Consider the following 20,617-nt stretch of genomic DNA (forward strand, 5'->3'; position numbering starts at 1 on the left):
AGGTGTAGTTTAAAAAGACATCAGTATGTCTGCTTACAGAAAGTATTCAGGTTTGATCAAGTTAACCTTTGATTGAAATCTGGATTCCAGTGAATTAAACTTTGGCTTTGATGTTTTGATTTTGAGTTTTTTTTTCAAATCCCTTTAGATAATGTTCCACTGTCATTCTAGTCACTTCTAATGCCAATTAAATTCACCTTAAAGTGCTGAAGTTTTCTCTATTATCTCTCTTCCATAATCTTAGGAATATTAATTACCCCTAACTAGGGGGTGATAATTGATTATTTTCTTGAGGGTCCAATCAAAACACTAAGTTTAGGCTAATTTATTTTAAAGAGAGGACATTTGATCAGATAGCCAAAGTCTCAAGTTGAAACCCATAACTTGTATATACGACTTCAGATTGAGTTTCGTCATCTCTTATAACGAGTCTCATATGAGGGGCCAAAATTGGGGCCGTATTTTTAAAATCGCTTTATATACTCCTGAAGTTTAGTAGTGATAGGGATTTTTATTTTAAGGCTCGGGAATTTTATTTATGTCGAGCAATTTTTAAGCATTTTAAACGATGATTGAAGAAGCCCATTGTATGTAGCAAAACATGAGTGGGTTCCATAAACTTGGGGGCCCCTACTACCTAATTAGGTTATGTCTTGTTCCTCCTCGAATCTTGAATGTCCTCATCGAAATTTTCCGTAGCCGCTTGTACTATTCTAAGATTCTAAAATACTCATTAAGATGTATGGCTGGAGGAAACTATACTGATAGAAATTTTGATGTAACCTCTTTTGACTTATGATCACTCAGAAACTATTGAGGAAATAACCTTGAGTGATCAAAAGTGAACTAAGCCAGGGACTTTGTGTTTCAAGTTTGGTGCTTGATATCAAATAAAGTTGGTATAAAGTTGGCCTAGAAGTCACTAATGACGAATATAGGACGAAATTGGAATATGAGTACAATAAAACAAAACAGTTTGCAGAAGAATGTTTTTTTTATTTTCTTGTTATTTTTTTTTTTTATAGCGGCTCTTGATTTTTCTCTGAGTTTTTGCCCAATGTTTTGCTTTTATTCACTTATCTTTATACCATTCTTTTTTATTACTAAGTAAATGTTGATAATTGGAGATCGGGAATGAAAACACTTGCTCACAGGACAGGGGATATTTCTCCAGCCTTAGAGTGGTTGAAAGGAACTTTTAAGAAATTTTATATTCCGGTCCAAAAATTCACTTTAGGGGGGGGGGGGGCATGAAGAAGGAACAAATCCCTCAAAATAGATTGGGTCCTCGTGCTGGTTTGTAGGCATAATTACACAGAACTCTAGGACCGATCCTTGAAAAACCGTTAAGGGGATTTTCCTCCTCTATGCAAGTCTGACTGGCGAAACTGCTTATTGCAGAGGGGGCACTTGCCCTGGGTGCAGGAATTTTAGGCGCGCAATATTTCAAATAAATAATGTAATGGTTATAATCATTTTGTAATTTTTTCGATTTCATTTTTGTTAAAATAATTTAGAGGGTACAGTTAATAAATGAAAATAAATACAAATTATTAATTAATTAAAATATATTAAAAAATTAAATTAAAGAAATAACAATTATCAAAATAATTAAATTGGAATTGTGAATAATAATTAAGTAAATAATTTGAATAATAAATTAAAGTAATTAAAGAAGAAATTATTAATTAATTAATAAATTAAAAGTAATTTTGTTAATAAATGAAAATTTTGTAAAAATTTGACCTGCAAATTATGTCAGAGACAGGGGGAATGGGGCTGATCAAAATTTTGTCCCGAGGGCAAGATTGGCCAGAACCGTAACTGGTCCTAGCCGAGTGGTTAGCATGCTAGACTTGAAGTTCTTTGTCCATAAGAACATAATTTGAGTCCTGGTGTCGTTTGTTACATGGTTTGGAACAGGGGTCATTGGTGTGAATCTCTAAGCTCAGCTAGAGTCGACCCATCTATAAATGGGTACCTGTAAAAATCTGGGGAAGGTAAACAGGAAGGGCGTGCGAAAGCACAGAATGACTGGCCACTTACTGGCTGAAGGGCCATGAAACTGAGATTAGCACCGCCCATAGGGATTGTAAAGTCCAGTGCCCTATTCTTTACCTTTAATTACTTTCATTTTAATGTACTTGAAACGTCTTTTCTAGGCATCTCGTCGAATTAAGAGAGAAGCTGCTCTTTCAAAAACCAATAGGCTTCAAGAAAAATTGTTCAGCACATTGGTTCAAAGTGAACTGCTTGGAAGGAAAGACGATATGCTATTAAAGTTAGCACAGAATCGACAAAGGCGAGAGAAAGATTTGTTTGAGCTGCCATCTACATCTTCTGGAATACCAGCCAGTGAAGAAACTATTGATGAAAGGTAGTTTCTCCTCCCTCTTTCCTGCTTGACATTGAATGTAAATACAGGGGGATGAGTTCCTCTTGAAAGGGTTAAATATTAGGAACCAAGCATTTAATACACATTTTTGATCCAGTATATGTTCCTTAGGGGGGGGGGGGGGCAATCGGTTCGTCTCAACCGTTACTGTTACCCTTTACCCTTTCACCCTTACTGAGAAAGGGTCATCCAATTTTACTTTTGTGTTTTTATTTTAAGGTTTGGTTATTTATATTTTCATTAGTTTTATTCTGCACTGAGGACGGTCAAACGGAGGTCTTGACCGAAATATTTGCATAATTTTTCAATTTTTTCATTGGCTGTTAATTGTCCTTGTTTTCTTTGCGATTTTATGCTTTATCATGATTAGCCAGTGTGGTCTGAGAAATTATTTAAGTTCCTCTCAAGCTTTGGGGACGGTTGATAAGATGATTCAGAAAGGAACCAGACGCCAAATTCATGGCAGCTACTCTAGAATTTTAATTGGCTATCCATAAAAATCATAAATATATATATGATAAATAGACTTATTCAATGGTATGTAAATAAACATAATCACAAATATAATTTCAATAATAATAATATAATACCATAGATAAAATAATAATAGTATAGCGTTATAATATAATGATATAATATAATAACATAATGATAAATATATCAAATAGTTCGTAGTAACGAAGTGATAGTAAGGAGCAATTTGGGTCAATAGTAACCGAAACTCTAAAATATGGAATTGTGATAAAAGTGAAAGCATCGAAAGAATAAATTTTTATGCTGACTCCAAATATATAAAAGTCATTAAATTTAATGTTCCCCATCAAAAACCAATAGCCCGAGGAAAAAGGGGAGGGATTTTCAGGGGGAGGGATGGAAACACCACCAAGCATACAAGCGATCTTGATGAAAATCCACCATTAAATTTGAACATCAAAGAGCCCTCCTGTCGAGGTTTCAAGATCCTACCTACAAAAATGTCGAATTTCGCATTTTATTTTTCAGAAGAAAGATCATGGATTCGTTTTTATTTGTTTTTGTTTTCCCCAAGGGTGATCATATCGAACCGATTGTCCTGGAAGATCGTGAGAGGGCTCATTCGAGTACAGCTAATACATTAAATTAAAAGACTAAGAGTTTTACGGATGTTTTCAAGTGACTAAAGACACCTTGGGAAAGTGGCGTTTTTCGTTTTTTTTTGTTGCACGAAACTACAATTTTGCCACAAGAGGACTAAATTGCCGTCATCTGAGATGGCCAATTGATTTAAAGGTATCAAAGAACCATATATCAAGCTTCCCAGTTGCAGAGGAGGTAATGCTGCTTTTGTTCCTGAAAAGTCACGTAGTGCATACATGGTAAATGGTTAATGTTGCTGTTTATCTTGAGGCTTGATCTGAATAAGTTCATTCACTTTATTTATATTGAAATTATATTTGGTGATGTGTAATTGCGTATCAGCTACCAGGAAGGAGGGGCAGTGGTTTATTGTGTAGGCAGGGGGGGGGGGAGCAGATGACTAATAGAGCGGATTTCAATGCTCAAATTCTCCAATTATCCGTGGGCCGTCAGATAGATATAGTAAGGGGTGTGGGGGGGGGGAGTAGGATTTAAATTCTCATCTCCCTTGATTTAGACCAAACCTGAATAAGGGTACTGTGGAATAATACCTCCCTTCTGGTAGCAGAATAACTAACGCAAAACGTAATACATCGTAAAATTCGGAAAAAAGTTTGAGTTTTGTAGGAGGAACACCAGCTCGGGGACTGTTAATTTCATTCCCCTTAAAACATATCTGACACTAATGAATCCAATGAAATAAGTGTCTTGCTCTTTTTGCTCAAGTTACAACGCCAAATTTGGCTTGTCACCAAATTGCTTGGTTCAGAGGGAACATGTGATCTAATTGATTCATTGTGCCCTAATTGATTCATTAAAACACTCATAAACTAACTACTACTACTAATAACAACTCACTGCAGCACCAAGCCGCCTGATGCCAACACAGCTACGGACGCTCCTTCTCCATCCCAATCTATTCAAAGCCTCCCTTTTTACACACTCCCAGGAAGTTCTCATTTCCTTTAAATCTTTCTTTATGACATCCTCCCACCCCAGACGAGGACGACCTGCTTTCCGTTTAGCCCTAGACCGTTGGCCAAAAAGGACAATCTTCGACAATTGTCATCCTTCATCCGCACAGCGTGCCCTAGCCATCTCAACCTTACTTTCATTATAGCTCTAGAGAGCGGTATTGAACCACATTTTTCGTACACCCTATTGTTGAAATACGGTCAGTCAGCCGGTACCCAGAACAATCCGTAAGCAATTTCTCTGGAAAACATCTAATAGGGCTCAAAACCCCTATGCCTTCCCAAGGCCAGAACATAATTTGCACTTTACTGAATAAATACAAATGAATGTGCATTGTCAGTTTAAAAAACATTTACTGATATTTAGTAATCAAAATGTTAAATTATTTGATTTATTAAAGTTATAAAAATAAAAACATTTATATTGTTTCACTAAAGTGCAAATTATGTTCTGGCCTTGGGAAGGCATAAGGGTTTTGAGCCCTACTCATGTTAATTTCTGCTCGTTTTGAGTTTGACTCGGTCATTCATTGTAATTTCTGTTTGTTTTGGGTTTCATTTAGTTATCGATGCTGATTTGTGGTAGTGGTAGATTATTTGATTTTATTTTCGCTCATTTTTGGTTTAATGGAGTTCTTTACTTTTCCTTGAAAAACTTATTTTGTGGAAAAAGTTTTTTAAATTAATTTCTGTTCATTTTATATTGACATAGTCTTTTCAGGGAAAAGAAAATAATTCTTTAAATCTTTTCATTGTTTTAAGACTTTATAGTTTGGCCTGCTATTTTTATGCTGGAGAAAAATTTTCAGCAATTTTTAACAACATACACTCTTTTAAAAATCTGGGCACAAATAGTAGTGTTTAATTTAGTGTCATACCTATTCTAGTCGACCTGAAATAGAAAACTTGATACCATTCGCAAAAAAAATCTGCTTATTTTCTTTGATAGCTTGAATACACTTACGCTATTTTGATTTGGTTAAATTTTAAGAGCCGAAGTAGCCCCGAAAGTTTGAATATAATATACTCAGTCGTTCTTGGGATACTGCTGAGATGCCTTATTGGGAATTAGCATTAACACAATACATTTGGATTTAATCTTAAGGCAACATTTAGTTTTCAAACATAATGGGCAAATGGGAGGGTGGGCGAGGGAGGGGGACTAGTTGCCCTCCAATCACTTTCGAATATTAAAAAGGGCATTAGCCCTTTCTATTTTCAAACAAGAAAGCCCTTTTCGAAGTTCCTAAGACAACTCCTTGATACGAAGTGCCCTGGTCTAAAAAAAAAAAAAAAAAAAAGAAAAAAAAAAATAATACATTGTACCCACATTGTAAAAATGTCAAGTCTTCCAATCACTTTCTACTATTAAAAAGGGCAGTGGCCCTTTCAATTTCCGATGGAATGAGCCCTTTTTGAGTTTCTACGACAACACTTTCTATAAACACCTAATATGCCCCCAGGGCATAAATTACAACCCTTGCCCTGAGGACTGTGAGGGGGATGTCATCTTCAAAGATCCAATTTCCAGAACTTGCAACTACGTTAAACGAAATGGCTATCTCAAAATTTTGACTGGATGTGTTTGGGGAAATGGTGGGCGTGAGACTGGCGTTAGTTGCTCTCCAATCCCTTTCAACTATTAAAAAAGCCACCAGCCCTTTCACTTTCCAATCGAATGAGCCCTTTTGAAGTTTCTACAACGCTTTCAATAAAAACCTTATATCCCTCAAGGGCATAACTTACAGCCCTTGCCCTGAGGACTGGGGGGATGTCCTCCTCAAAGACTTAATTTCCAGAACTTTTAACTATGTTGAAGAAAATTGCTATCTCAAAATTTTGATTGGATTTGTTTGGGGAAATGGTGGGCGTGAGAGGGGGTTATTTACCCTCCAATAACTTCCGACTATTAAAAAGGGCACGAGCCCTTTCAGTTTCCAATCGAGTGAGCCCCTTTAGAAGTTCCTACGACAGCACTTTTTATAAAAAACTTATATTCTCCAGGGCAAAACTTACAACCCTTGCGGTGAGGGCTGTGGGGGAAGTGTCATCCTTTTAGATATAATTTCCATACCTTTAAACTACTTTGAACAAAATCGCTATCTCATAATTTTGATTGGATGTGTTTGGATAAATGGTGGGCGTGGAAGGGGCGTTAGTTGCCTTCCAATCACGTTCGACTATTAAAAAGGGCACTAGCCATTTTAATTTCCAATAAAATGAGCCTTTTTTGAAGTTTCTACGACAACGCTTTCTATGAAAAACCTTATATGCCCCCAGGGCATAACTTACAACCCTTGGCCTGAGGCTTTGGGGGGGGGGGGTGTCATTCTCAAAGACCTAATTTCCAGATCTTTCAACTCCGTTGAACAAAATGGCTATCCAAAAATTTTGATTAGATGTGTTTGGGGAAAAGGTGGGCATGAGAGTTGCCCTCCAATCACTTTTGACTATAAAAAAGGGCACTAGCCCTTTGATTTCCAATTGAATGAGCCTTTTTTAAAGTTTCTATGACAAAGCTTTCTATAAAAACCTTATATGCCCCCAGGGCATAACTTACAACCCTTGCCCTGAGAGATGTGGGGGAGTATCATCCTCAAAAACATAATTTCCAGACTTTTTAACTACGTCGAACAAAATGGCTATCTCAAAATCTTATTGGATATGGTTGGGGAAATGGTGGATGTGAGAAGTCTGATAATTATCCTCCAATCACTTTCGACCATTAAAAAGGGCACAAGCCCTTCTAATTTCCAATTGAATGAGCCCTTTTTGAAGTTTCTACAACATCACTATCTATAAAAAACGTTATATGCCCCCAGGGCATAACTTAATACCCTTGCCCCGAGGGCTCTGAGGGGGGTTATCATCCTCAAAGGCCTAATTTTTAAAACTTATTCCGAACCTAATTTTGAAAAGGCGGGTGCAAGAGGGGGGTTAGTTGCCCTCCAATCACTTTCGACTATAAAAAAGGGCACTAGCCTTTTGATTTTCCAATCGAACGAGCCTTTTTTGAAGTTTCTACGACAACGCTTTCTATAAAAACCTTATATGCCTCCAGGGCATAACTTACAGCCCTTGCCCTGAGGGCTGTGGGGGAGTGTCCTCCTCAAAAACATAGTTTTTATCTGGAAATCAACTACGCTGAACAAAATGGCTATCTCAAAATTTTGATTGGATTTGTTTGGGGAAATGGTGGGCGTGGAAGGGGTATTAGTTGCCTTCCAATCACTTTCGACTATTAAAAAGGGCACAAGCCACTTAAATTTTCAGTTGAATAAGTCCTTTTCGAAGTTTCTACGACAACTCCTTCGATACGAATTGCCCTGATCTAAAGAAATAATAAATAAATAAATAAATAACAAATAATACATTGTGCCAACATCGTTCTTTACTTAGGCAGCGCTATTGCGCTGCCTATGATAACGTCTTTATTTATACAGGTGAAGTTTACACCCTGAGCTGGTATACTCTAAAAGCTGTTTCATTTTGCTAACATTTTCATCTAGCATGGTTAAATCATCAGTATGATCTGTGTCTATGTGAGTTTTACTTCATTATTTGATTCCGTGTCCACCCATTGCCTTTGTTGGGCTCCTTATAACGAAGTTCACCGAAACGATCCAAATAAGAGAAGATAGAACGCAACCGTGCCTAACTCATGATTTACTACGAAACCAGCTACTAACCTAGTTTCCTACCTTAACAGCAGCAATGTTATTCTCGTGCATAGCACTTGTCACTTTAATGTTTTTATCTGGTATACAATGCAGTGATAGGACCTTCGCTAAAGCTACATTATCAGCTGAATCTAACGCTTGCTCGTGATATGTAAACTGGGGACTAAAGGCGATTGATCACTCAGGCATTTCTCAAATGTTAATCTAAGAGTGAAAAATTGGTCGTCATATCCTTTACCCTTCCTAAAACCAGTCTGTTCCTTTCTTAAAACTTTATCTACAGCATCTAGTCTAAGACGTATCATCATACTGAGAAATTGGTTTCCTACAAAAACAGGATAATGCGTCTAATTACCACACTCACTCTTGCCACCTTTGTTATAGAAGGATTTATTTAGAGTTTTCGTAAAATCAGTGGGTATTTCCCCTTTTTCAAAAACCGTATTCATAATCTTCAGTAACTTGTCTCTAACCTCATAATCACCATGTTCCAAAAAAAATAATTTACCATATTGTGAGCACCTGGGGCCTTATTTTTTAATCCTTTTAGTACTGTCACTAATTCTTCCTCAAAAACTAAATCTTCCTTCACATTCGAAGTATCACAAACTTTTTCATTCTTTTAGTATATCTTTTTCTGCAACTCTATCCTGGTTTAGCACATTTTCAAATATTTTCTGCCCATCTCTCTTTAACTCTTTCCTTATCACTAATTATGGGTCCGTTCTTGTCTTTGATTGGGAGAGGTATAGGCTAACTATTCCCTTTCAATTTATTAACATGCCGATACAATATTCTGCTATTATGCCATCTAGCTGCATATTCCAGATCTTCGGCAATTTTATCCACGGCGTCCGCTTCAAACCTCCTAAATTCAAATTTTGATGTTTTCTCCACTTTTTATATTCTTCTTATTTTCATATGATCCGCGGAATTTTAATGCTTCAAAAGTTGATGTTTGTCATTAGAGAGCATCATTCGTCTTGAGGGTTTTATAGCCTGTAATTGACATCAAATTCCCATGGGTGAAATTATCTTACGGTCCTGAAAAGAGGTTGCCACAGCTCTTGTGTGTAAATGTGAATTCTAAATTGTTTGAATAAGTTGATTGTATTTGAATATAAATGACGTTTTATCAGGAAAAGTGCATACTACGTCAAAAATTACTTATATGTAGTAAGCCACATTGCAACTCTAACTAGTAAACTCAGGGGCGTAATTTGCTGTGGGACAAGTACTGTGGGACAAGTTTGTATTCAGACACAAGTGAGAATTGTATTAAGGATTTGTTGTGTATTATAGTATAAATTATAATATAAATAACGTACTTTAGGGATAAAACTCTTTAGGGATATTGGGAATATCAAACCCCCACAATTATGCCAAACTATGGATTCTTATAAAAAAACCCTAAAAGATATGATTTTTATTTTTTTTTCATTAAAATGGCTTTGTCAATAAAAAACGAACGGAAATTCATCTAAAAAAAACTTTTACACAAAACAAGCTTTTCAAAGAAAAGTAATGAGCTCCATTAAGCCAAAAAAAAGTGCATACTACGTCAAAAATTACTTATATGTAGTAAGCCACATTGCAACTCTAATTAGTAAACTCAGGGGCGTAATTTACTGTGGGACAAGTACTGTGGGACAAGTTTGTATTCAAACACAAGTGAGAATTATATTAAGGATTGGTTGTGTATTATAGTATAAATTATAGTATAAATAACGTACTTTAGGGATAAAACTCTTTAGGGATATTGGGAATATCAAACCCCCACAATTATGCAAAACAATGGATTCTTATAAAAAAACCGAAAAGATATGAAATATTTTTTTTCATGAAAATGGCTTTGTCAATAAAAAACGAACGGAAATTCATCTAAAAAAACTTTTTCCACAAAACAAGCTTTTCAAAGAAAAGTAATGAGCTCCATTAAGCCAAAAAAAAAGTGCATACTACGTCAAAAATTACTTATATGTAGTAATCCACATTGCAACTCTAACTAGTAAACTCAGGGGCGTAATTTGCTGTGGTACAAGGGGGCAACTGCCCCTCGTCAGACCCCAGTTTGCGCCCCTCAGACCTCATTTTGTCGCCCCAGACCCTAGTTTGATCCTCGCCCATCTTAAATTTAGTTTCTTCAAAACTCTTGCCAAAACTAAGATATTCCTGCGCAATTTAAGCATCCACAGAAGCGGGTCAGTTTTCTTTGGTATATCTTTGCTTTTATGGTACTATATGGCTCATTTTCAGTTTTCAATGTCATTTTGTCATTGTCATTTTGACATTTTGACTTTTTGACATTTTGACATTAATGTCATTTTCACTTGATTTGAGAAAACTGGCTCCAATTTCTCAATCCCCCCAAGTTTTGACGAAGTTACGCCACTGGTAAACAGTTGTCACAGTTGTACCTGCTAATTTTCTTTAAATTTTTTAGAAGCTTGGCAGAAAATCTATCTGACTCGGATACTGAAGATGAAGAAGACGAATATCGAAATGGTTCTGACTTTAATATTCATTCGGTTGACATCGATGCGTCGGAATTTCGTGCCCTTCCAGCTAGCGTTCAGCATGATATATTGACTGATTTAAGGGAAACAAGGAAGCAGAACTCATGGGGAAAACTTTATGAAATGCCACAGGTTTCTTGATTTTATTAGAATACAATTATCGTAAATAATGGGAAGATCACACTGTCTTTCCATCATAAACAACGAATAACAAGACAAAGATAAAGTCTTAATTTCTAATAGTTCTAATAACTCGTTTGCTTCTGCTTTAAGTAGCCATATTTTATGTTACCCCAGCGACACAATACTTTTTGAAAAATTCTCTCTCATTAGTAATGATTTAGGCATAAAACAGGTTGTTCGGGAATCATTTGACATTAGATATAAAATATAACATAATATTTCTTTAAATAGGGATTTGGGGGAGTACTCACTGAATGCTTTATACACAAATTTAATTAAAAATGATTTAACAAAATATTATACAAAATCAATAGATAATACTAGCGAACCTGCAACAAAATGGCCTCTGAGGTTAGCTTCCAAAAAGGCAAGATTAGAATTGAAAGAGTGTATTTAATTATGTCTATTTCGTCTGAATGAATTGCATCGACTGAATGAATGAATTGCACCTCAATTTATCGATCAGTCGTGGTTGAAATTTGTTGAGTTTACGATGCTAGGGCTGTTTCAAAATTATTTTAGATTAATAAGTCGTATTTTAATGTAAGTTTCTCTTTTATATTTTCATTTGTGTTATGCTTAGGACGGTCCTTAAACATAGGGTCGAAATATTCATTTAAAATTTGGAAATCCATTGTCTTAAAAAAGAAAATCTCTGTTGTTCTACTTGTTGTTTTATACAATTATCACAATTTGATAAAAAAAAAAAGAAAAGGGGAAACACACTTCTAATTCTAAAATAGTGAAACATTCATTTTTTGGACAAGAAGAACAAAGAAGGGGAAACTTCTTCATTCTTTGAGGCTTTTGAGAACATGCATTCTAATGAGGATCTGATTGTCTTTAAAAAAGGTAGAAAATTCAAAAATTATTGCCACAATATCTATCTCGTCATCAATCAGTACAAACTACTGAATTACCAAGGACAGTGAAAATGAAATCCGATTGTTTGAACTGGTTAAGTGGAAATTTATGCAGCCATATACATCTTAAAAAATCAAATTTTTAATTTTTTTTGTGGAATTTAATTTTTATTGAAAAATACTTCCATATACTGATATGCAATTTTGGTGATAGTGGGCGCCAAACTTAAAATTTAGAAACGTGGGTGAAGTGTCAAACAGCTTAAGAAGACTGAGCTTTCTTTGAGGGTGTACTTGTCTTTGGAATCATTAAATTGTTACTATTTGAATTTTGTGGACGAAAAGTTTTGTGAAATTTAGCTAATTAGTTTTTCTTATTTATTCGAATTGTTCGACATGACAAAACTAACAAAAATGTAGTGCTATCTTAAATACATTGTAACTTTGAAACAACCTAATAAAAAAAAATTGTTAATGTTAAAATTTGTGGACAAAAAGTTGTGTAGAATTTAACTAATTAGTTTTTCTTATTTATTCTAACGGTTCGACATGACAAAACTCATGAAATTGAGGTACTACCTTAAAAACCTCGTAATTTTTGAAAAATCGAGGTTTCCTGACACGAATAAACCTAAAATTGAGGCAGGAGGCAAGAGTTTTTACTTAAAAAAAAAAATACAAAATATAAATTTTCTAATATTTATTTTTATGGATTTTTTTTTATAAAATTTGTAACTGATGTAAAACTTATAAAAGTTTTTATTTTCACTCTTAGGTTAATAATTGAGAAGTACCTGAGGTGTCAAACATCTTTGGTCCTCAGTTTTATAGATTATGAGCAGGCGTTCGATTCTGTTGTTGTATGGTATTAATAAAAAAAAACTTTTTGCACAAAATAGGTTTTTCAAAAAAAGTAAAGAACTCCATTAAACCAAAAATGAACAAAAATAGAATATTTAATATACCAAGCGTGCAACTACCACAAGTCAGTATCAATAAATAAACGAAACCCAAAACAAACAGAAATTACAATAAGTCAAACTCAAAACGAGCAGAAAGTAATCTGAGTAGGGTTCTGAACCCTATGCTTTCTAAAAGCCAGAATATAATTTGTATTTTACTGAAAAAAATTCAAATGAATTTACCGAAAAAAATGTGCATTGTCAGTTCAATATATATATGCTGATATTTATTCCTTAAAATCTTAATTAATGTTTGTTTTCTTAAAGGTATAAGTGCAAACATTAAAAAAAGAATTTTTTTTTAGTAAAGTACAAATTATATTCGGGCTTTTAGAAAGAATAGGGCTTAGAACCCTATGTAGAAAGTGTAGTTAGAACCCTACGACAACGCTTTCTATAAAAAACCGCATTTGCCCCCATGGCATAACTTACAACCCTTTCCCTGAGGGTTGTGGGGGAGGTTGTCATCCTCAAAGACATAATTTCCGAAACTTTCAACTACGTTGAAAAAAATGGATGTCTAAAAATTTTGATTGTAGGTGTTCGGGAAAAAGGTGGGCGTGAGAGGGGGGTTAGTTGCCCTCCAATTACTTTCGACTATTAAAAAGGGCACTAGCCATATCAATTTCGAATCGAATGAGCCCCTTTTGAAGTTTCTACGACAAAACCTTCTATGAAAACCTTATATGACCCGAGGGCATAACTTATAGCCCTTGCCCTGAGGGATGTGTGGGGGGGGGGGTGTCATCCTCAAAGACCTAATTTTCAGAACTTTCAACTACGTTGAACAAAATGGCTATCTCAAAATTTTGATTGGACGTGTTAGGGGAAAAGCTTGGCGTGAGAGGGGGGTTAGTTGCCCTCCAATCACTTTCGACTACTAAAAAGGGCCCTAGCCCTTTGAATTTCCCGTTAATTGATCCTTTTTTGAGGTCTTTGTGACAACGACTTCTATCAAAACCGTATTTGCCCCCAGGACCCGGCTTTCCAATCTCGCCCTGAAAGCGAGGGAGGGGTGTCCTCCTCAAAATCATAATGTCTGTTTAAAAATCAATTACGCTAAACAAAATGGCTTTGTTTGGGGAAATGGTGGGCGATGAAGGGGTGTTAGTTTCCTTCCAATTACTTTTGACAATTAAAAAGGGCACTAGCCACTCCTATTTCCAATCGAATAAGCCCTTTTCGAAGTTTCTGTGACAACTCCTTCGTTACGAAGTAATCTAAGACCAAGTGGTCCCTGGTCTTAGACCAAGAAAAAAAAAAAAAAATAATAATACATTGTGCCAACATCGTTCTTTACTTAGGCAGCGCTATTGCGCTGCCAATGATACCAAACAAATACATTAAAGTGATTAGTTTTACGAGAATATCACTGCTGCGGTTAAGGTAGGAAATGAGGTTAGCAGCTGGTTTTTTATTAAATCAGGAGTTAAGCAGGGTTGTGTTCTATCCCCCTTTATATGGATTATTTTAATGGGATTTGTCTTAAGGAGCACAGGAAAGGCAATGGGAGACCACGGAATCAAATGGGGAGGAAAAAGTCTCCTGGACTTAGATTATGCTGATGATTTAAGCATCCCAGATGAAAGTGTGAGCAAAAAGAATTAAGTTTTACAAGTTTTACAAGTTCAGGGTGCTAGAATAGGTTTGAAAATTGATGTTAAGAAGACTAAGTCACTAAAGCTAGGAATAAGTGAAGATGAAAAGGTGACATTGGATAAGAAAAGATTGATCAGGTGGGCAGTTTTGCTTACTTTGGTAGTGTTATTAGAAAGAGGGTGGGAGCATTGAAGATGTTAAAAGTAGAATAGCCAAGGCTCAGGGAGTTTTTTCACAGTTAAAAAAAAGTTTGAAAGAATAGGAAGATAAGTCTGCAAACCAAGATAAGAATATTGGAAGCTACAGTGACAATCGTCAAATATGGCTCTGAAGCATGGGTGCTCCGAAAAGCGGATGAAGATTTGCTAGATATTTTCCAGAGAAATTGCCTGCGAATTTTTCTGGGTTCCCGGCTGACTGACCGTATTTCAAACAGTAGGCTGTACGAAAAATGTGGTTCAATCCCGCTTTCTTGGGCTATAATGAAAGAAAGGTTGAGATGGTCAGGGCACGTTCTGGGGATGAAGGATGAGATATTGCTGAGGATTGTTTTTTTCGGCCAACCGTCTAGGGCTAAACGGAAAGCAGGTCATCCTCGTCTGGGGTGGGAGGATGTCATAAGGAAAGCTTTAAAGGAAATGGGAACTCCGTGGGAGGGTGTACAAATGGAGGCTTTGAATAGATTGGGATGGAGGAGGAGCGTGCGTAGCTGTGTTGGCCTCAGGCGGCTTGGTGCTGTGGTGAGCTGTTAGTAGTTAATAGTAGTATAAGATAACTGTTATTGATGTTAAAAGCAAAGATTACCATCTAGTAGCGTCTACGGTTAATTTCCAGCTGTCATTTAGGAAGGGTAACTACCTTCTGGGTGGTCATGACGTTGATAGACTCCACGGTGAGAAGTTGAGAGGAGCTTTCCAAAAACAAATTGATATGAAACTGAAGAGTTCAGAATTTGACAATTTAGAAGATGGATGATATGATATCAGGAAAATATTTTGTAGAGTAGAAGAAGATTTCTTTTTATGCCCGATATCTATTTAGATTTTTATATGAGCTTAAGTACGTATGTGCTGTTTCTGTGATAAATATTTTATTTAATAAAATTAATATTTTATTAATTGATAAATGTTAATATGATAAAAATTAATTGATAAATATTAAAGATAAATATTTGTATTTAATTTTATTTAATATTTTAACATTTCGCAGAATTTGATGTCAGTTTAGGTAATTGTTTTTCTTCTTCTTTTTTGTAGCGAGATTTTGTATTTTTGATTTGAGTCTTGGTGTTGAAAAAGGTTCCTGGAAAGGCCCCAAAATTTTTGGATGTTTATAGTTTGGCTGTTTATTATAAATAATAGTGTCCCTTCGCAGGAGTGAGCCCAGCGATAAATTTCGGAGGGGGACGGATAAATTGACTGAGGGATGGTAGCACTAGTTAAAAAGGAAGAATATTTTTTTTTAGAATATGAGATACATTTTTTGTTGAGACAAGACTGTAAATATGTAATTATTAAATAAAATCAAGCCGCCTTTTTTTGTGGGCTAGTTTATTCAAAACGTCATCTGCATTGACTGGAACATCGCAGTGTATCATAGGCAGCGAGCGCGCTGCCTAAGTAAAGAACGATGTGGGCACAATGTGTTGTTTTTTTTTCTCTATACCTGGGCACTTGGTATCGAAGGAGTCGTCGTAGAAACTTCGAAAAGGGCTCATTCGATTGGAAATTGGAGGGGCTAGTGCCCTTTTTAATATTCGAAAGTGATTGGAGGGCAACTACCCCCCCCCCCCCACACCCATCATTCCCCCAAATGCGTCCAATCAAAATTTTGAGATAGCCATTTTGTTCAGCGTAGTTGATTTCCAGATAGAAAATATCTTTATGAGGAGGGCACTCCCCCACAACCCACGGGGCAAGAGTTTTAAGTTATGCCCTGAGGGCATATAAGGTTTTTATAGAAAGCGCTGTCGTAGAGACCTCAAAAAAGGCTCATTCGATTGGATATTGAAAGAGCTAATGCCCTTTTTAATAGCCGAAAGTGATTGGAGTGCAACTAGCCCCCCCACACCCACACACCCATCATTCCCCCAAACACATCCAATCAAAACTTTGAGATAGCCATTTTGTTCAGCGTGGTTGATTTCCAGTTAGAAAATATCTTTTTAAGGAGGACACTCCCCCACAACCCTCGGGGCAAGGGTTTTAAGTTATGCCCTGGGGCATACAAGGTTTTTATAGAAGGCGCTGTCGTAGAAAATTCAAGACAAGCTCATTCGATTGAAAATTAAAAGGGCTAGTGCCCGTTTTAATAGTCGAAAGTGATTGAAGGGTAAATAGCCCACCCTCCACGCCCATCATTCCCCCAAACACATCCAATCAAAATTTTGAGATAGCCATTTTGTTTCCAGATAGAAACTATGTTTTTGAGGAGGACACTCCCCCACAACCCTCAGGGCAAGGATTTTAAGTTATACCCTGGGGGCATATAAAGTTTTTATAGAAGGTGTTGTCGTAGAAACTTCAAAACAGGCTCATTCGATTGGAAATTCAAAGGGCTAGTACTCTTTTTAATAGTTGAAAGTGATTGGTGGGCAACTAGCCCCCCCCCCCCCACGCCCATCATTCCCCCAAACACATCCAATCAAAATTTTGAGATAGCTATTTTGTTCAGCGTAGTTGATTTCCTGATAGAAAATATGTTTTTGAGGGGGACACTCCTCCACAACCCTCAGGGCAAGGGTTTTAAGTTATGTCCTGGGGGCATATGAGGTTTTTATAGAAGGCGTTGTCGTAAAAGCTTCAAAACAGGCTCATTCAATTGAAAATTCAAATCGCTAGTACCCTTTCTAGTAGTCGAAAGTGATTGGAGGGCAACTAGTCCTCCATGCCCATCATTCTCCCAAACACATCCAATCAAAATTTTTAGATATCCATTTCGGTCAGCGTAGTTGATTTCCAGATAGAAAATATGTTTTGAGGAGGACACTCCCCCACAACCCTCAGTGCAAGGGTTTTAAGTTATGCCCTGGGGGCATATAAGGTTTTTATAGAAGGCGTTGTCGTAGAAACTTCAAAACTGGCTCATTCGATTGGAAATTCAAAGGGATTGTACCCTTATAATAGTCGAAAGTGATTTGAGTGCAACTAGCCCCCCTCCTCACGCCCTTCATTCCCCCCAAACACATCCAATCAAAATTTTGAGATAGCCATTTTGTTCAGCGTAGTTGATTTCCAGATAGAGAATATGTTTCTGAGGAGGACACTCCCCCACATCCCTCAGGGCAAGGGTTTTAAGTTATGCCCTGGGGGTATATAAGGCTTTTGAAGAAGGCATTGTCGTAGAAACTTCAATAAAAGCTCATTCGACTGGAAATTCAAAGGGCTAGTGCCCTTTTTAATAGTCGAAAATGATTGGAGGGCAACAACCCCCCCCCCACACCCATCATTCCCCCAAACACATCCAATAAAAATTTTGAGATAGAGATTTTTTTCAGGGTAGTTGATTTCCAGATAGAAAACATATTTTTAAGGAGGACACTCACACACATTCCTCAGGGCAAGGATTATAAGTTATGCCATGGGGGCATATAAGGTTTTCATTGAATTAACATAATTTGGGTGCAAAACCCCTATGCCTTCCCAAGGCCAGAACAAAATTTGTACTGCGCTGAAAAGATACAATTGAATGGGTATTCTCTGTTTAATATGCATATAATGATATTTAATAGTCAAAATGTTAATATCGTTTGATTTATTAGAGTTATAAAAGTAAAAACATTTATATTTTTTTAGTAAAGTGCAAATTTTGTTCTGGCATTGGGAAGGCATAAGGGTTCTAAGCCCAACTTATGTTAATTTATGCTCGTTTTGAGTTTGACTCGGTTAATTATTTAAATTCCTGTTTGTTTTGGATGTCATTTATTTATCAATGCTGATTTGTGGTAGTTTCACGCTTGATAGATTATTTGATTTTAGTTTTGCACATTTTTTGTTTAATGGAGTTCTTTACTTTTCTTTTAAAAACTTATTTTGAGGAAAAAGTTTTTTTTTAATTAATCGATAATAAGGCCAATCCATTAAGCCGTTCCTGACCTGAGGCACTCCTGATACAAGAATTCACTCTTGTCAGGGTAGAAAAATAACACTCGCACGTAGTCTTAGTGACGGCAATCGTTGCACCCATCTTCAAAATAGATTTAATTTGGGGGAAACGTTCTTATCACATTCTTTTAAGCACGTTATGAAATGTTTTGTATCCAGATTCTCCTCCACAGAGCTAACTCAGCTTTCAAGCTTCCCCTATTGCTGTCTGCATTAAGATCCCAAAAATTAGTCAGAGTATCTGATATAGCCATAGTTTTTTCTTCGTCGATCGAAATACAGTGCTGAGGAAGTAATTATTGCGGTGGCTCCATAAACGTAGTTCATAAACGTAGTCCATAAACGTAGTCCATAAACGTGGCTCCATAAACGTAGTCCATAAACGTAGTCCATAAACGTGGCTCCATAAACGTAGTTCATAAACGTAGTCCATAAACGTGGCTCCATAAACGTAGTCCGTAAACGTAGTCCATAAACGTAGTCCATAAATGGGATAAACATAGAAAGTCGTAAATACATTTCATGATCCTCTGATGCTGTTGCGTAATTATTCCTATACGTTTGTTTTGGAGCTTATCTCGGCACTCTATTGCTGATTTTATAATCTTGACACAGTTCAGTCCCTTCAGTTAAAGTAGATGAAACATAGCTTCACTCCTCTCTCTCATGTCTCTAACTTTGCTCTTAAGATCATCAGCATATTTGAGAAAGTATACGATATCCTTAGTTTCTGATTGCAAAGATGTCGACAAATTGTGTGACAGACTAAAAACTTTGCTTACAGTAACCACAGCTGCACCGAAACTGTATCTCTCAATAGCAGATAACAAAGAATAAGCTTTGCTTGGAGACTCAGAATCTGAATCAGGATGTTTTTGAATTTCCCTTATAGCTTTACAGATAATAATGAACATCTCTTTAAGCAAAATGATTGCTTTTAAGTGCTCCATCTATCTAGAGTCTCGTAAAATTCGTTCAATCTTATTCTTTTTGTCCCTGTGATAGGATTACTTTCTTGAACAATTTGTTTGAAAATTGCAGAGCATTTAGGTGAAATTCTAAAGAAATTAATTACACCTTTCAAACTTTCTAGACAATTTAATATAACGGATAAGTTTAAGGAGTGACTTGCAGAGTGAACATAGACTGCATGGGGAAAGATTTAACAGACTAGCAGCACAACTTTGAAACTGGCCGCTTTTAGATGAGGCTCCACCATAACCTTGCTCCTTTAAGTATTTTAAATTGCTTCCCATTTCAATTAAGGTTTGTATCAGGCAACTAAGGTCTGCTATCAACCAACTGTTTCTTTTTGAAATAGTCTACAGTTATTTATTTCGGTTTTGGAATGATGGACGACTAATTGACAAACAGGGACGTAGACTTCTATATAAATACTGAAGAATCACACACTGACTTAAATGAAATTCAATGATCTTAGAAGTCCGTGGTTATAACAACACGTGGCTTACTTGGTGGCAGCCTGGCATTACATTTTCATAAAACAAAATTCTCGTGTGAGATCGTCACACATTACATACTTATAGTGCATACATTACTCTATATCAAGTGGATTAAAACTCATAATAAATTTGGTTAGCTTTTAAGACAGTTTAGTTTTAAATTTCATTTTGTAGAATAAATAAATCGTTCTTTTTTTTACCCTCGTCACAAAAAGATTTACGGCGTACATTGTCCCTTCGTGTTAGTCAAGATAAATAAGAATGTCAACCCTACAGGACAAATTTTGCGAAAGTCGGGAAGGGAGGGACCTATCCCCGTTAGCCCCCCTGGGTTCGCCCCTGTTCCTTCGTTTTCCCAAAGTTAGTATATCTGTATCATTAGAAATGCCTCTTGTAAATTGTCTAATATGGAAAGTATTCAGCAAGAGTGAATCCAGGATTTTTGTTCGGGGGATTTTTTTTCCCCATTTTTTTCCGTTTTTCTGGGAAGGTTTTGTCTTTACAGGTATTTTTTAGACTAATTTTCGACTAGGTCAAAAACTTCGGGGGGGGGGGGTCAAACCGGGTAACCACCCCCCCCCCTGGATACGGCCTTGGTGTTGAGAAAAAATATTCTATGTATGGTTTATTGGTTTCTGATTATTTTGCTCAATATTTTGTTTCTGTTTTATTTAATGATGACATGGAAAAATATATAAAGGTAAAGAATACGGTACTGAACTTTACAGTCCCTACCGGCGGTGCTGATCTCTGTCTCGTGGCC

General features: G+C 36.3%; 1 protein-coding gene across 2 annotated transcripts in view; it reads left to right on the forward strand.

Moving 5' to 3' along the window:
* Positions 1 to 20,617, forward strand: part of LOC148941598 (DNA excision repair protein ERCC-5-like) — a 263,737-nt gene that overhangs the window by 20,518 nt on the left and 222,602 nt on the right. For both annotated transcript variants that reach the window (XM_089104023.1, XM_089104024.1), the window contains 2 exons: positions 2,163 to 2,377; positions 10,609 to 10,813. In XM_089104023.1, the coding sequence (XP_088960149.1) occupies positions 2,163 to 2,377; positions 10,609 to 10,813 (420 nt within the window). The remainder of the gene's footprint in view (positions 1 to 2,162; positions 2,378 to 10,608; positions 10,814 to 20,617) is intronic.

The sequence above is a fragment of the Artemia sp. Qi Xiang Cuo genome, chromosome 18, assembly GCF_049724085.1.
Source record: "Artemia sp. Qi Xiang Cuo chromosome 18, ASM4972408v1, whole genome shotgun sequence".
NCBI lineage: Eukaryota > Metazoa > Arthropoda > Branchiopoda > Anostraca > Artemiidae > Artemia > Artemia sp. Qi Xiang Cuo.